Genomic DNA, 16,444 nt, shown 5'->3' with positions numbered 1-16,444 from the left:
AGGCACAAAATCAGTATGCAGATCAGAAGAGGACTGAGCGGACTTTTGAGGTTGGAGACATGGTGTATCTTATGTTGCAGCCTTACCGTCAATCCACTCTCAAGAAGAGTGGTGCCGAGAAACTCAAGCCACGATACTATGGTCCATTTAGGATTATTAGGAAAGTGGGAGAGGTGGCTTATGAGTTAGACTTGTCGGCGGAGAGCAAGGTGCACAATGTTTTTCATGTGTCACGCCTCAAAAAGGCGCTAGGGCATCATATTGTGCCTTCTACAGTACTACCACCCTTGGATGATGAGGGAAAACTTGTTTTGATACCGGAGGCTATCATTGATTTTAGAGAGAGGAACTTGAGGAAACGTACCATCCGAGAATATTTGGTGAAGTGGAAGGATTTGCCGGTAGAGGATGCTACTTGGGAGAGCGAGGAGATTTTACAGCATCCAGAGTTGAGATTGCTTGAGGACAAGCAATTTCAAGGAGGGCGGACTATGATGTCCCCTTCTAGCTAGAGACATCACTTTAGCTGGTGATTAGCCTATCAAAGACCCTCGTAGGCTAATAAGATTGGATAGAGGGTCACCTTGGTGTGGAGATCCTCCAAGGACCAAAGCAAAGTACTCTTTTGGGTTGCCAGAGTTTGTTTATGATGAGTTTTCCTTTGAGTTTGGCTTGGTCAGGCTATTTTTAGCAGTTTTGGAGTTATAAAGATAGACCCCTGCTATTTTTAGAAAAGGGGTATGGTCATATGCAGTTCTATCATGTTAGCTTCCAGTCCAAACGACATTCAAAAATGTTGAGTAATAATGGAGATATTAATGTTTATTTAGTTAAAATAGACATTATTGGTTTTGAGCCTATATTGTTAAGTTATAATATATAACTTAAGTGAGGGTCATGATATCATAAAAGGGGCCATTGTTTCAATTAATTGTGGGTCCAAGCTTATGGAAAAATTAAAAGGGATTTTCTAAGTTTTAATGTAATAACATTTTTTATGTTATTATTATATCTTTTATCCCACATTGAGCGTGGAGACTCATTCTGGAGTCGAGGAGTCCTTATAAACAAACCTTATCTTCCTTCAAGAGCAGGTTATGAGAATTGCTTAAAAACTTTGCCTTGTGAAATTTCTTGAAGTTGTGGCAACAAGGGTTTCTACAAGTTTGAGAAGAATTCAGACTGTGGAGGACGTAGTATCTTCAGAGTTGATGCAATTTGAGGGTGTGAAATATCACTTGAATTTTGCCTGTGAGTTGACTTCATTCTGGAGTCAATATTGTGTTTAATAGGAAAGAATTGGATGAATCTGTTACAGGTTGGAAGGGGTTATAACAGCAGCTACAGTGCTGTGAACAGTACAGCGCTACAGTGAATTAAAAATCAGAGATTTAATATTGCGGTTTTTGATAGGCGCTGCCCAAGGAGGAAGCAACCAGCAGCGTGGTTGCGTATCGGAGACAAAAATCAGGTTTTTTTCAACTATTAATGATGATGTTTTTAATGTATGCTTCCAGCAATAAGTATTGTACAAACATTAGGAGCCATCTGAATAAATGAATTTGATTAGCATTATAATCAGATTTTAGTTATAATTTGAGGTAGATTAGTTTTCAATATTTGTATTTTCTTTTCATCAACTCAAAAACCCAAAAACAGCTTAAAACATTCAAAAACAAACCAAAAACAATTATTACACCCAGGGAAACAAACAGTGATCAGCGTAGAGCCTATTTGGGGTTCTTACATATTTTCATATTCTCTCTCTATTAAATATGGAAACTTTCTCTTTCTCTCTTGAAAATGTTTCTATTGCTCTCCCTTAGTGCATTATAGAAACATTCTTCTATATAGTTGTATATGTAGATCATTTATGATCTTTGTTTAATAACACATTCATTATTTTACCATAATATGGTATCATAGCTATTTTTCTGAGAAATAATTACATTATTAAAAAAATTTAGTTATTTTTCAAAAAACGTTTTTGAAATCTTTAGTTTCTTCATAAAATTTTATACTCAAGATTTTCAACATCCTTTGCTTGGGTGTGTTTAAACTTGCCGGAACTCGTTTTTAATTTTTTAAATCCATATAGGGTTTTGTTAGCTGCAAATCGGAGATTATTTTTTCTTGTATTAGTCACAGTTTTTCGTAGTGTCTGAGGGCCATTATTATTTTTTTCAGGGCCATCTTGGCATGATTTCCCTCCATTTCTACTTTTATTTTTCTAGTTTATGGTTGTGTTTTTTTACGACGCTTGGTTTGGGGTTTGTTGTGTCTCTAACTTGCGTCTGTTTTGACACGATTTTCAGCCCTATTTGACATGATTTTCAGTTTTGTTTGGTTGCAATTTTGAACGCTTCACGGCTCGCATTTTGCAGATTCTTCCCTCCATTTCCATATGGCTCATTTATGTCGATCGTGACTTGTTTTCCTGCACATATTTGAGCTTTCTTGTCCGCCTCTAGTTCTTGCACTTTCGACTAAGGTTTCTGCTCTTCAAATCAAGCCAAAATTACAAATAGTCAGACTTTTTTTTTTTGGGGTGCACCATTTTTCATGTCTCAATTTTTGAGCCAGTGGATTAAGAATCCACCTTCAAATTCTTTCTAGGATTTTCGAGCTCTCTTTTGGGTGTACTTTCATTTTTCTGGATCTCCCATCAATCTGCCTCGAAGTTTGTACCTTTTCAAATATTCATGTTTTTATCAAAAACGTGTTATGGCATCTTTCACCAATCTTCTCTTGGAAGGCAATCAGCAATTCAATGGAAAGAACTACAACACTTGGAAGCAAAGAATGATGATGATCTTTAAGTATTGTTGCCTTGAGGTGCTTGTTTTGGGTATTGACACACGTCCTACCACTGTAAATGCTACCACAAATCAATATTGCAAAACATACAAAGCAGATTCCTCTACAAATTTTTTGTTTTAAAGTTAGATTGACCATTAAAGGAAGGTATTATTAAATATCTCTATTTTGCTTCTCTCTTCTATAGATTTACTTCTATTTCTAATAGTCACTTTTCTTCTATGTTTCCATATTCTCTCTCTGTTCAATATGGAAACTCTCTCTGCAGAATATTTCTATCTCTCTCTTCGTTTGTTATAGAAACATTCTTCTTATACGTGTATATATAGATCATTTATGATCTCTGTTTAATAACACGTTCATTATTTTACCATAAAATTTGGAAGGAGGGTAAATAATCTTAGCATTGCATAAAATCCTATGTTCCACGAGGATGCGTCCCCTAGGCTTTTTGGCTCGTACCCATCCCGAGAACAAAACGAGGATGTGGGGATGGATTTTTGCCATCCCCAAAGCTGTCCCCTTTTTGCCAAATTCGGAAACGTCCCCGAAATGGCAAAAAAATTGGGTAGGAAACTTGGGGACGGCCAGCGGTACCGCCGTCCCCTTTTTTCCAGCTAGTCAGATAAAGGCAAAACAATAAATTTTACTTTTTGTGCAGGTTCGTAGTTGTCTTAAAGACATAATAAAAATGTGCAAACCATATTTGTCCATTAAAACACTAAACACTAACTCTTCTACTCATTTTAATATATGATGTACTTGCTATGAGGGAAAAAAACATAGAGCAACAGCAGTAGCAACAGTGAGGAAAGATTGCATTTAGTATTTCTAGTTACTACTTACTATATTAGTTGCACTTCTCTTTATTCCATTCTGATTTCATGCATAATACTTGGAGACTTTAGGCATTTTGATTTTACTACTTATGTATGTGATATGTTATAATGGAGGTACTTAATATTTGTCATTTGATATTTTTCCATGTATTGATTTTAATAAATGTCTATGGTGAATGGTTTATCAATGTTATGATATGCATACTTGAATTTTGTCTCTCTATATAAAAATCCCATGTTTTTAATCGTCGTCCCCTAAGGTCCCGTCCTCTAAATTTTGGCTTTGACCTGTAAGGAATTATGAATAGTATTCACAAAAAAAAAAAAAAAACTTGATTCATTGGGGGATTGATTTTTCGTACCTAGTTATACATTATGATGATGGTTCTCTATTGTACATAGGTGTTTTTACTGTGATTTGGGTCATGTCTTGAGGGTTCACTTATATTCGGCTTCTTCCATTGTAAACGTTGAATTTAGTCTAGTGGGTTAACAGATGTATATGGTTCTTGTATGATACTGATAAGTTTCAGGTGCCAAATGTCAAGGTTAAAATTAAAGATAAATGATGCCTTGCTGGTCATATTACCTATGCATAGATATATATCTTGATGTAAGAACCCAAGTTGGTCTCTAACTGCTGTAATCATTAATAACTTTTCTTTGTTTTGCAATTTTATAGTTTTTTTGAAATTTCTGAGGGTTGTTTGAACGAAAAAAGAAATACAATATAATTCTGGAATTCGGAAACAATGAAATGACTGCTGCAATTTGTATTGAATTCACTATTAAAAGATTAAGTACAATGACTACTTATTTCCGATGAAAAAACTAACGAAAAGCAAGTGCCACAACAAATGAGAACCTGTTTTCTGATTCGTAAACGCTGCTATAAGCTGGTATGCACTAGCAAGGATGCAACTTGATGTAGCTGAAAAAAAAATGTTGATGAAGCTGCAAATTTTACTGTTCACGCACACTGCTCACGCGCACTATTCACAGCTGCAACTTTCTCTCCTTAGTTCTGTAAATAGATGAATACGAAAATACGTACTGTTGGAGCACAATCAGAACCTCTGTATGAGATTCTCTCTGAAATATCAAATTCACCAGGTATTTCACTGGCTCAAATGATGAACACATAGAAGAACGTTCAATGGCACAGCTGTAATCCCTTCTCAAAGTCAAAAATCACAATGAACAAATATATTTTCTCCTTTCAAGGATAAGCTCTTAAGTCTCCTGTATTCTTACTTATGAGAGCTCACACACCTTCCTGGCCAATGTGGGATAAAAAGATCTGCTCCCACCGTTTTTTAAATTTTCACTTAAAACCCAATAGTTGGCACACCAATAATTCTTTTAAATTAATTGTTCACTTGGCCCCATCCATGATAACTTGACCATTCACTTAAGTGATTTTAAAAATAAAATAAAATCATCTTATAACTTAATAATATAAGCTCAGACTATTAATATTTATTTAGCCAAACAAATATTAATATCTCTCTTATTACTCATCTGTTTTGCACACCGTCTAAACTATAAACTGGCATGAGGATTTTGCATATGACCAACCCTTATTTCTAAAAATAGCAGGGGTCCATCTTAGTCACCCATTGTCTTACTATAAATAGTAGGTTCTCCATGTGAGGTCCAAAAGACGTCAAATGGACACCAATCCTGCATAAGCTCTGACCACTAAAGAAGAAGCTCCCCTCGGATGACCCTCTACCCAACCTCATCAGCCTACGAGGATCTTTTATAGGCCAACCTACTTAATTGACATAATGTCAACTGGAAGGGGACATCACACTTGATGAGCCCATAAGTAGATTGTGTGTTTAAAAGATTGGATTATTGTCCTCTATAGATGTACATAACATTAATGGGCTTGATGCAATACTTGGATTTGTTGTTACTAGAAATTGTGAGACTATTGTGCCCATATATTGTGAATGTGATGTAATCACATCTCTTGTCATGTTTTAATCTGTAGTGTTGTGATCCTAGTCAATATATGTTTCACAGCCCATTTGCTTGATTTGGGAGTTCAACACTACTTTAATGATTGGACCGTGAGAATTGTGTTGACTTGATTGATGTGGTACTTGGACAGCCTTCATTTTAAGTTTCTTGTGCCTTGATTAAGTTTTGATGGTTTATTTCATATTATTTTTCTTTATAAAAGTTGCTCATATCTCTATGTGGGTAATCGTTGAGTATACGCATGAATCTATTGGTTTTGGATTCATGTTATCCTATGTGGGTGAATGGTCATGATGGGCAATTCAGCATCTATGATGGATCCAACTATACCTGTATGGTACTTTGATATGCTCATGTGGCTCTATTGACTTTGACTATATTAATGAATCCTTTCGACATTTTCATGTTTTGTGCATTTTGGCTTTGTTGTATGCAAAGTAGAATCTAGGGCATGTATAGGAGAGTGGCCCGGAAAGGAAGCCAAGGCCCAAAGTAGTCAAACACTTCTGGTTACCTTCTACGGCTTTGTGGACACTTCCTCATCTTCATGATTTCTACTAGACTTATGTTCTATGATGTTTCATTGTATTTCTTGATGTAAAGTTCATTGAGTTGCAAACTCTTGTAAACATAAACATTAGAGATCTTGCAAATTATAAACTATATGATGTATCATGAGATGGATTTATGTATTGCATTCTATCAATGTGTACAAATTAGAAAATTAATGATCATGATACATCAATTACGTCATGATGTTTTGCATTGTCAGTAATGTCGGGGAACTTTAGAGAATGATAGTTTATATTTATCATCTAAACTTTTCCTTTAAAAGTTGTACAATCAAAAAAATTGCACTCTTCTCTAGCTTTACCCTTTGTTTCCTCGACTAGGTGTTACAACTTATTTTGTTCTTACAGAAGCATGTTTCATATGCCTTCCCCATAGCTTGACTCCATTATTGATAGATTCACTTGCATTTCCTAGCCCAATGGCTCCCTGTCTGCACTCTTCTCTAGCTTTACCCTATGGATCCCTAGTGGAGGTGTTACAACTTATTTTGTTCTTAGAGAGGCATGTTCTTCCTTTTCCTTCCCCATTCCTTGTGACTCAATTACTGATAGATTTACTTGCTTTTTCTGGCCTGATGGCTCCCTGTTACCCTTGGTCTAAGTCACATCCATTTACTTGCAACTTGCAGACAGCATTGATATCCTTAACCATATAGCTAGACGGTGGAGCATTGGCCTTGATCCCAGCTTGGAGCCTTATCCTCAGTAGCATCTAGAGTAGGCCAATTTAGCCCAAGAAACGATATTTTATTTAGAGTGTTCTCCTTTGCCAGGTGCCTTTTCTTAAACCAGATGGTTATGTTAGTTTATGTTCTTTGTACAAACTTCATAGGATTGGACATTACATTTTCTTTGATTGTATCTTTGCAAAGGAAGTGTGAAATCTATTTGGTATAGTTATTGGCCATAATATTTGTGCTTGGGAAGTTTTTATGGGGTAGGTCCATAACCTTGATAAAGGTTTTAATGTCTTTTCGTCTATTCTCTCCAGTGAGGTTCCATGGTTGATTTGGAAAGCTAGGTATAATGATAGTTCTAATGGCAATGTTAGAGCACTTATTAAGTTATTCTCTGAGGAGACTCATTATACATGATGTTGTTTGGCAGGTAACAATCACACTGAGGGTTTTCCAAAGGTAAATTTGAATGACTATTACAGGATGGCACCGTAAGAGAGTTCTCTTGGGAAATTTATTATGGCTATACTTGGATAAGACGCTCTGAGGAACGCACCCATTCAAGATAGAGCTGACAAACTTTATAGCAGACTTGGAAGAACAGAGAAGACAATATCAGAGAGAGAAATAAAATCTAGATGCAGTTGTAGCAGCAGCCCAAGTGATACCTTTAGCAGTCGCAAACCTTGCGGTGCCCCTAACACTTGCAGTACCTAATACAATTCCAGGAGCAGAGATTACAATTCTAAAATGGACAGTGGGTCCTTTAGGATGGACAGGATGGTTCAAGGAAACCATTAAAGATAGTCATATCAGGGAAAACTAACTGTTTCTATTAGCGGTTCTGAATTTTATACTAGTCTACCAAATAGAAGAAGATCAGGGCAAACTAACTGTTTCTATTAGCAATTTTGAATTTTATACTAGCCTACCAAATAGGAGAGGTGTAAGTTTTTGTAGTATATTGTATTTTGTATTTTGTATTTTGTAGTCCTTTATAATTATGTTGTAACTATGATAATGGACAGGCATTGATCAACTGATGAACAAAATAGTACACTCGCATTATACTGCGACTAGAATTTGTAATCCATCTACTCATGCGTGGTGCTCATCTTGTATTTAATAGGGAAAAATATCGGTTGAAAAGCCCTCAAATTTCAAAGGTAAAAAATAACTATGAATATTTCTTTATTAAAAAATTTGCCAAAATGAGGTCACGACTAGTTTACCAAGCCCCATAGACCCACTCTAATACCACATAATGGTAATTCTGTGCTCAATAAAGAAAACAGAGTTCACAATATACAGGCAATTACATTATGATGTTTTTAAAAGAAACAAACATTAAAAAGAAAAAGACAAAATACAAAAACTACCTAAACTAACTATGATGACCATTAACAGAACATTACAATATTTTAAGACTCGTAAATCAGCTTCTATTAGATGATGCTATTGTATCTATATGGTTTATTTAATAAAGGGTTTCATGAAACAAGTTTTAAATCTTCGAAAGTTTTTGAATTCCTTGGGTTTTCAGGCTGCCATGACTGCACTAAGTTTTTCAACTGAGTTTTGTGTCCTTTGTCAGGTCAACCTCACCAAGTCCAAGTCTCGGAACTATGATACAAACTCAAATCACATCATAGAAACCTCCTACACATCTTTGACATATTAGAATATTATAATGTTTATTTCAAAATCATCTTAGTCAGTCTTTAGTTTATCGAGTAGTTTCTATTTTTAAATTTAGTTGACAATTGTTTCTTTTAGAAACATTGTCTTTGTGAAACTTATATAAGGAGCTTTCATCTCCTTTGCTTAATACAACTACAACAACATTGGTTTACCATAACATGGTATCAGAGTAGGTCGATGGGATTTCATTAAATTTGGCAAAAATAAATAAAATCAAGCCTATTTTCATCTAAAAATTTGTTTTTCAATTGTTTAAAATAAAAATCATTAAGAGATATTTTATTAAAAAGTTGTGGTTTGTTTTCAAATATTTTTGCTGAAAATCACAAGCCTGGTTGAAGGTTTTGATTGTGGATTTCTTGGTTAGAGAAAAAGTCTCTAATTTTCGGAGGTTGCATATATTTGCATGTGAGTTGCATGCTGCTTGCATGTGCATTTTGTTTCTTGCATGTGCTGTTTTACCAATGTGAAGTCTCGCGTTTGGCCTCACGAAGATTTTTTGATGGGTTTTCATTAAAAAAAAAACTTCAAAAATTATCTATTGGGTTTTCATAATTTTTTTCCTCAAAAAAATTTTGATTCTATAATTCACATAGTTGTGTGGGGTCTCTTTGAGGGTTTATTATTTTTTCCTAAAAAATTATATGTTGGGTTTTATTGTTTTTTTCTCAAAAACAAAGCTTTATATTTTCCAATTGTAATGGGCACCCCTGGATGTCCCAAAAACTAAACCAATTTGCTGAAAGGAATTTTGTCAAACAGTTTGCATGAAACCTCTTATTTCTCCGTTTAATGTTTTAAACCCCTTATAACTCCGAAAATCAAACGTTTATTTGGTTGTTGTGTTTTGTGCATGGAATTGGTATCATACAACATAAACAAGAAAGAAACTACAATAATATGCAAAGTGGAAATGAACTGCTGCTAATAAAATGTTATTTTTAGAATTCATAAAACCAAATACATGGCAGATTTAACAACTCACTAATTACTTCAGCAGTATTGACATAATACTCCTATCCATGCTTTCGAACTTGCTGCTACAATACTTTGTCCTTCAATCAATCCACTACCTTCGTAATACCATTCCCCTAAAGCGGCATAAGCGTCGGACAAGTAGTGAAGAAGATATGAGCAAAATACCAAATCCGCCTGTAGCCAGAAATGCAACTAAACTGCCTGATAATGAAGCCAATAACAAAGAATTCCAAAGGCCAAACCCCAAGGGAATGACGTCTAGAATGTTACAAGAGAGGATAGACATCCTCAAATGCCAAGAACGGAGCTGCAACTCACACACCAATTTCTTCTCATATTCAACCTACCTAATGAAGCCACAAATGCTTCCTTTTATTCTATTTCCAAGGGTCCGCTCAACTCATATGGGCAATGTGGGATAAAAGATGTGTAATATATAAAACATATATTAAAATACCCCTTATGTCTCCCTTGGGTACACATCACCATAAAATAAATATTAAAGTAACACTTTAATATTTTACAATTAAATTAGATGTTACTTTAATAAAACTTAAGGCATTAAAATGTATTAGCAATCGGACTCCGAATAATGCGAGTGATAGCTCATCGGAAAGCTCTCACCGAGGAGTATCGAATCCAATCACCAAAATTGACCTGCACTGTGTCCTGCTAACTTACTAAACATAGTAAGTATGCCTGAAACTGAGTAAATCAACTTCGTTTTGGCCCAAACTGGACATGACTAGGCCAAAACACTCCAGGATCCCTTTAAACCCTTCGTTAGCCCTCGCGACCATGTAGAACAAGGCTAACGCACACACACTTGGTCAACTACTAAAAGAACGTGAAGGCCAAAAGATGGGATCATTACACCAATCCACGTCTCTGATTCTATTATCTAGTTTTGATCAATTTTTCACCACAAAAATTGTGTTTGGTTTTTTCAATTTTTCGCCTAAAAAATCATGGCTTTTTGTAGTCTACTTTGGGGCATTATGCTCATCTGCAAAATTTGGAGGATTTGTCAGTTTTTCCTCAAAATCGTGCTAGTTGTTCTCAGTGCTTGCCTCTATCTCCAAGGAAGAGTAGCTTCAATATCAAACATCAGATTGGATATTTTGTGATTACTTATGGTCAGATGTTTTGCTAATTCTGGGATGGTTAGTGGCAGACTCATCTCAATGGCAGGCTCTTGTATCTTTTTACAAAGCTTTCTAAAAGAAGGGCGCACCCTTCTCTGCTCTTTTATGGACGGATTACAGCTTCTTGGTCATTTACATTTTGCAGATCTAGAAAGGGTCTAAAATGTTTTGAAGAATTTGTGACTAAAAGACAGCAGTTAGACAATGACCATTAAGGGAGGGTATTAGAATATTATGATGTTTCTTTAATGATCATGTTAATTAGTCTTTAGTTTATTGATTAGCTTCTATTTTCATCTTTAGTTCACAATTGTTTCTTTTAGAAACATTGTCTTTGTAAATCTATATAAGGAGCTTCCATCTCCTTTGTTTAATCCACAACTACAACAACATAAATTTACCATAGCATGGTATTATTGTCATGCCCAGATAATTACTAGCATCCTCATATATATTACAACATTGGCAAGTATTGTAGTATTTAATGGAAAGTTCAAACTCCATAGAGGAGCAATCATACAGAAATGTTTGTAGTTAGCATCACTCTATACAATGTGCATCAATAAAATAATTCTCTTCAAATCCACACAAGCGCCATGTCTCAACTCTCTTTTTGCATAGCAAGAATACAATTTTTATATTTTCCTATAAACAATAAAAAACAAAGCAATGACCACATATGAAGATAAAAATCGTGTGTCTAGAATAATAGAAAAAATAAAAGACATGAAAACATCTTAAAGGAATCACCTACCACACAAATTACAGATAAATCGCCTTCCCTGATCAACAAATCTCATGAAAGCGTTTATGTATCCTTTGCAACGTGAGCAGCGAACAGGTCCACTATCTCCAAAATCAACTACCTGCACAAATGCAGGTTCTATAAATTGGGATAAATGCATTGCTTAGAATAATGAAATGCTTTAGTTCCCAGTGGCCTGATATTCCAGAAACAATGTCATAAAAAATTTACATCACAGGGGTTCAAACAATAAGCACAAAAGACCAGGAAAAGCTCCAACACAAACATCTTCACTCTTCAATATCCAGTGAGTTTTTCCACGGTAAAAATTTGTATGTGTGTGTGTGTGTGTATATATATAACCTTCATCATATGCCACTTAAACAGAATGAATCTCAATCTTCACATCATTCTGAACTATGAAGGGAATGGGACTATGGCATATTTTAAAATATTCTTCCAATGCAGGTGGGTTATATGATTCGTGCATAAGAATAAGCTCATGATATCGTACACCAGTAGGATCATCAGTTGCTATTGTACACTATTCCAAGGAACATTACCTGAACTGCTTCTTCAGAAGGATGAGGGAGAGCAAATGGCTGCACCATCAAAGCCAAAGGCATTCCTGAAGTACTTAATAGGTCACCTGAGCAAGGTATCTGTTAACATCCCATGCATAATCAAACAGTTAAACAGTTTCTGTGTAATCAAAAATTTGTAGCAAAATTCGACTTGATTGATTGAGCCCACAAGAGCATAAATAAATATGTTCAATTCACAAAATTCGATGATATGAAGGACAGAGAAAGAATTATTACCTGGTTAACTGTACACCGCATATAACGTGGGCTACAATTTCCAGTATCCTTAGCAATGAAATCACTTGTTGCCGACTTCAGAAAAGTAACCAAACATCAGTCCAACTTTTAAGTCCTTGTACATCTTGTTATAATAAGTTTCAGAAAACAACAGAAATACAGACGATCTGCAATTTTCCCAAGTCCTTAATGTCACAGCAATTGAAATCCAAAAACTCTTATAGATAATAACAGAAAGAATAGCATCCAGACATACAGGAGGAAGATTAGATTGGTTGTTGCTACGGGTTTCAAATATTAGTGATGTCGAATTTGGTATTGGACGGGGAATTTGATTTGGATCAATACGTGAAGGTCCTGATCCTTGCCCTCCTGCAGGTGATCCTGGTTGTCCCATACCCAAGACACCTGTTCCAGGGGGATGGCCCATGGTAGGAGGCATAGGTGGAACAGTTTGACTCAGTTGTCTTGGAGGTGCTGGCATACCAAACATCCCTGGAGTTTGATTTCCAGCGACTGGCGGTGGTGGCGGTACCTACAGCATTTTACAATACAAAAAAATGTCATTCTTCATATTTAAGCATCCTTGAATAGAAATTACAGAAATTCTAGGTACTGAGAAATATTAAAATTTAGATAAATTACAAGGTAATAATTTAATAAATAGAAATATTTTGAACATTGTTTGCAAACTAATTAGTACTTACTGGACTCCAATACATCTGAACTAATATTTTAGTATAATGCAAAGACTTGTATTCAATCAAAAATAAATAAGGCGTTATGATAACCACATAACAGTGACCCGGTAGCAGATACTTGTATTTTAGAAGCAAGCATGTATGATTCTGCTATAATCCATGCACATATATTGAGCAACATCTCTTATCACTATCTTCTCATTAGCAATCAATAAATATGGAAAATATATATTCTGAGAAAATCATTTAGTCTTTCAAGCTCATATCAGCTCCTCAACGACTCTGTGATCTTATCAACAATGATGATTACAACACAACTATTCCCAGGAGAATATCCTTTAGCCATGGGAACTCATCTCAAGCCATCTTGGAATGAACAAATTCAACAAGATAAGCAGACAAGAAATCTAATGAGCTTAAAACTTCTCCCACGTCTTGTATAAATTTTAACTTTGTTGGTATCAATAATTTCTTCTAGAGTTATAACATAGCATAAAAGTGCATGTTACTTTACTTCAGGATGGACAGCCAAATAGAAATTATAACAGGAGGAGCAACCAGAATGATTACATTAAATTTTACTAACTGGTTGACCAAGCCATATCCCAGGGACCCAGAGTACCCAATTGTCTGTACAGACTGGATACAACCTTTAAAATAAAATAAAACACAAGGAATCAAAGAATGAAGCAAAATCCGTATTCCAACCACTTACCCAGCAGCAATAGAACATAGTGAAGCTAAAGCAAAGAAATTGGCATTGGAGAAGCCTCTGCAAGGACTGGCAAAGGATTCTGAAATGGATCACAAATTTAGTCAGACTAATTGATTTAAGGGATATCATAAACAGTCAGGTGCAGGTAGCAAAAGAAGCCCAGGGCTGATGGTTTCCCCTGCAAAGGTAAATAGGGAAAGTCCAGAAGTAACATGCATTGTCCATTTATGGGTTCAAAGATTGTATCTTGAATAGCTAGTTTTAATCTGTCCAGATGGTCCAGTTATACGAAAAGAGTAAGGCAAATAGGAAGATCCAAACAAGAAAACAAAAAACTAAACAGTAAAAATTCACAATAACCAGAATGACGTGAACCAGGTTAAGTCGTAGTGCTTCAATGTCCATAGATCCCTCAATTCTGGTGGCTAAGGAAAGTTGACTCATTTCAATCCTAGACAAACCTCTATATCTGATAACTAATTTTTATTTAACAATGCGTCTTCTACAGATTTATTCGGGCTTCAATTGATACAAAGGGTTTTTCTAAAAGAAGTCTTGCAAAAAATTATCTCAACCTAATAGTAATGTGCCTTATCGGGATATTCCTAGATTTTGCCCTAACAACACCATTTCCTTTAAGAATAAGAAATGTAATACATTTAGGAATATAACATTACCAATTAAAATTGATATTACATCATGATATCCATAAACATTACATGTTTAAACACAACTAAGCAATTGCCTTTTCAAAGTAAATCCTATTATATCTTCATTACGAATCCATCAGTGTTACCCAAGGACACGCTCCCGACCTAAAAAACTCTTGTCCGCATACAGGGGATGCTTCAACAATTAAATGAGCATCCCTAATACTTAAATTACCAAATTCAACAAAATTGAGCAGTGTATTTCCAGGCTTCAATTTGGATCTAGGTATGAGCTCAAGACAAACTTGGATACAACTAAGGTCTAACCCAAGCACCTAACAAATACATCTGCAGGAGCCTATAACCTAGCCCAATAGGTTGTACCATATGATAATGATAGAAGTGTAGCCATTTATTGAAGGTTGGGGCATTGCTCACTTTAAAAAATTCGTATTTTTCTCAACCAAGGAAAACACCAAATCAAAGTGCGGCACGTAAACTACAATAAACTGATACCATTGACATATAAAAGTTTACACTGTACTGCAAACTAACAAATTTCATCAATATGATTGGTATTCGAAGATGCTAAAACATCTCCAAATGGAAGAAATGTGGATAAAACAATAATGTTTGTAGCATATATCATTGTTACATGATGCGCACTTGACAAGCTGATTTTTAACTTGATCTTCGGTCCAGCACCCTTTAATAAATACACTTGTGCCCCCTTTTTAATAAACAAATAAACTGTAAAGAAACAATAAACTAACGAAATGGAAGCTATTGTGACCATATAAAAAACTTAACATCAATTGCAAGTATAAAAACAAATTTTGATCTTTTGTTCAAGGAAAAAACATAGATAATATACATCAAAAAATTTAGATATATTGTCAAATTTATATAAATCTCATGGATTATGAAATCCATAGCACTAGAACAAATATCAAAACTAAAAATGCAAGTCTATGGCTCAAAGGACCCTACATCACTTGTTCCAACATTACGGCAAGTCACTTACTAGAGTCTAAGACAGATCCTAGATCATGATGCAGCCATGATATCTGCCATGACTGATACATTTTTGCATTATGAAAATGGCATTCCTAACCAACTATAACTTAAATCGTATTTGGCAATATAATCAAGCTAGCATGACAACTTTGTCTATGATAGCCCTTGTGTGATAAATCAGTTGTCCAACATATGAAACAACATAGAACTTTATAGCATATAGAAGATCAACAGTTAAGAAGCAAAGATTTGCAACAAGAGGTGTATTTTGTAGATTTTGGGATCATGATTCATCATTGGTTATGCTATTATGGGATCTAGGGCAACACCCTCAATAGGGCTGACAAGAAGTGCCCCTTGCAAGGATATGGGGGTAGCATCCACAGAGCCATTAAGGAGTCTCGTGAAGGTTCCAATGCAACACCTTTCATGCATTCCCTGTAACAGTACAAGGTAGGGTCAAGGAGCTAAGCCCTCACAACTAAGCCCAAATAAAGACCCTCAAAACCACACTGACTTTCATTGTGCACACCCTTCTCATATATTTTACTAAGCTCTAGATGGTCATGTAATAGACCAAACAAGCATTGAAGGGGCATAAGTTTTATTTTAAATAGTAACTAAAAAGTAAAATTACAACTTTATGTTTCTTGTGCTTTTTTTAAAGCTTTAACTCGACTTCACAAGACTAACAAGTTTGGCAGTCTTAGTGAGTCTCCTAGAATTGTCAAGTACCCCAAGTCTCAAGTCCCTAAGACCCACTCAAGGTCATGCACCTTAATACTCGCCAAGTCTTGAACATCCAATCAAGTCTTATAGCATTGATGTGTATAAAATATTCACTCTCTATTCTTTTTTTTGTGATTGTCAAGATTTTAATTTGTGTATGAATAAGTAAATGTAACCAAGTATACACCTTTGTGATTGATGTCTGCTATTTTAATTGGAAATATAATGAGGAAATGTCGGAGTTTAGGTAGTGACATTTGTGTGAAGCAAGGATGCCCATTGTCCCCCACTTTGTTTGGCTTATATATTGATGAACTAGAATCATGGCTAGACGAAACCGAAGGTGAG

General features: G+C 35.3%; 1 protein-coding gene across 1 annotated transcript in view; it reads right to left on the bottom strand.

Annotated features, from left to right (window-relative positions):
- Positions 1–16,444, bottom strand: part of LOC149562745 (protein transport protein SEC24 C-like) — a 158,613-nt gene that overhangs the window by 132,618 nt on the left and 9,551 nt on the right. The window contains exons 3-6 of the mRNA XM_089826163.1: positions 12,541–12,819; positions 12,285–12,359; positions 12,027–12,125; positions 11,473–11,584 (exon numbers count right to left, since the gene is read on the bottom strand). Coding sequence (XP_089682289.1) covers positions 11,473–11,584; positions 12,027–12,125; positions 12,285–12,359; positions 12,541–12,819 — 565 coding nt within the window. The remainder of the gene's footprint in view (positions 1–11,472; positions 11,585–12,026; positions 12,126–12,284; positions 12,360–12,540; positions 12,820–16,444) is intronic.

Source organism: Cupressus sempervirens, chromosome 4, assembly GCF_028749045.1.
Source record: "Cupressus sempervirens isolate cs-2001-9-10 chromosome 4, ASM2874904v1, whole genome shotgun sequence".
Taxonomy (NCBI): Eukaryota; Viridiplantae; Streptophyta; class Pinopsida; order Cupressales; family Cupressaceae; genus Cupressus; species Cupressus sempervirens.
The sequence above is the reverse complement of the archived record's forward strand: the minus strand, read 5'-3'. Positions and strand labels throughout refer to the sequence as shown.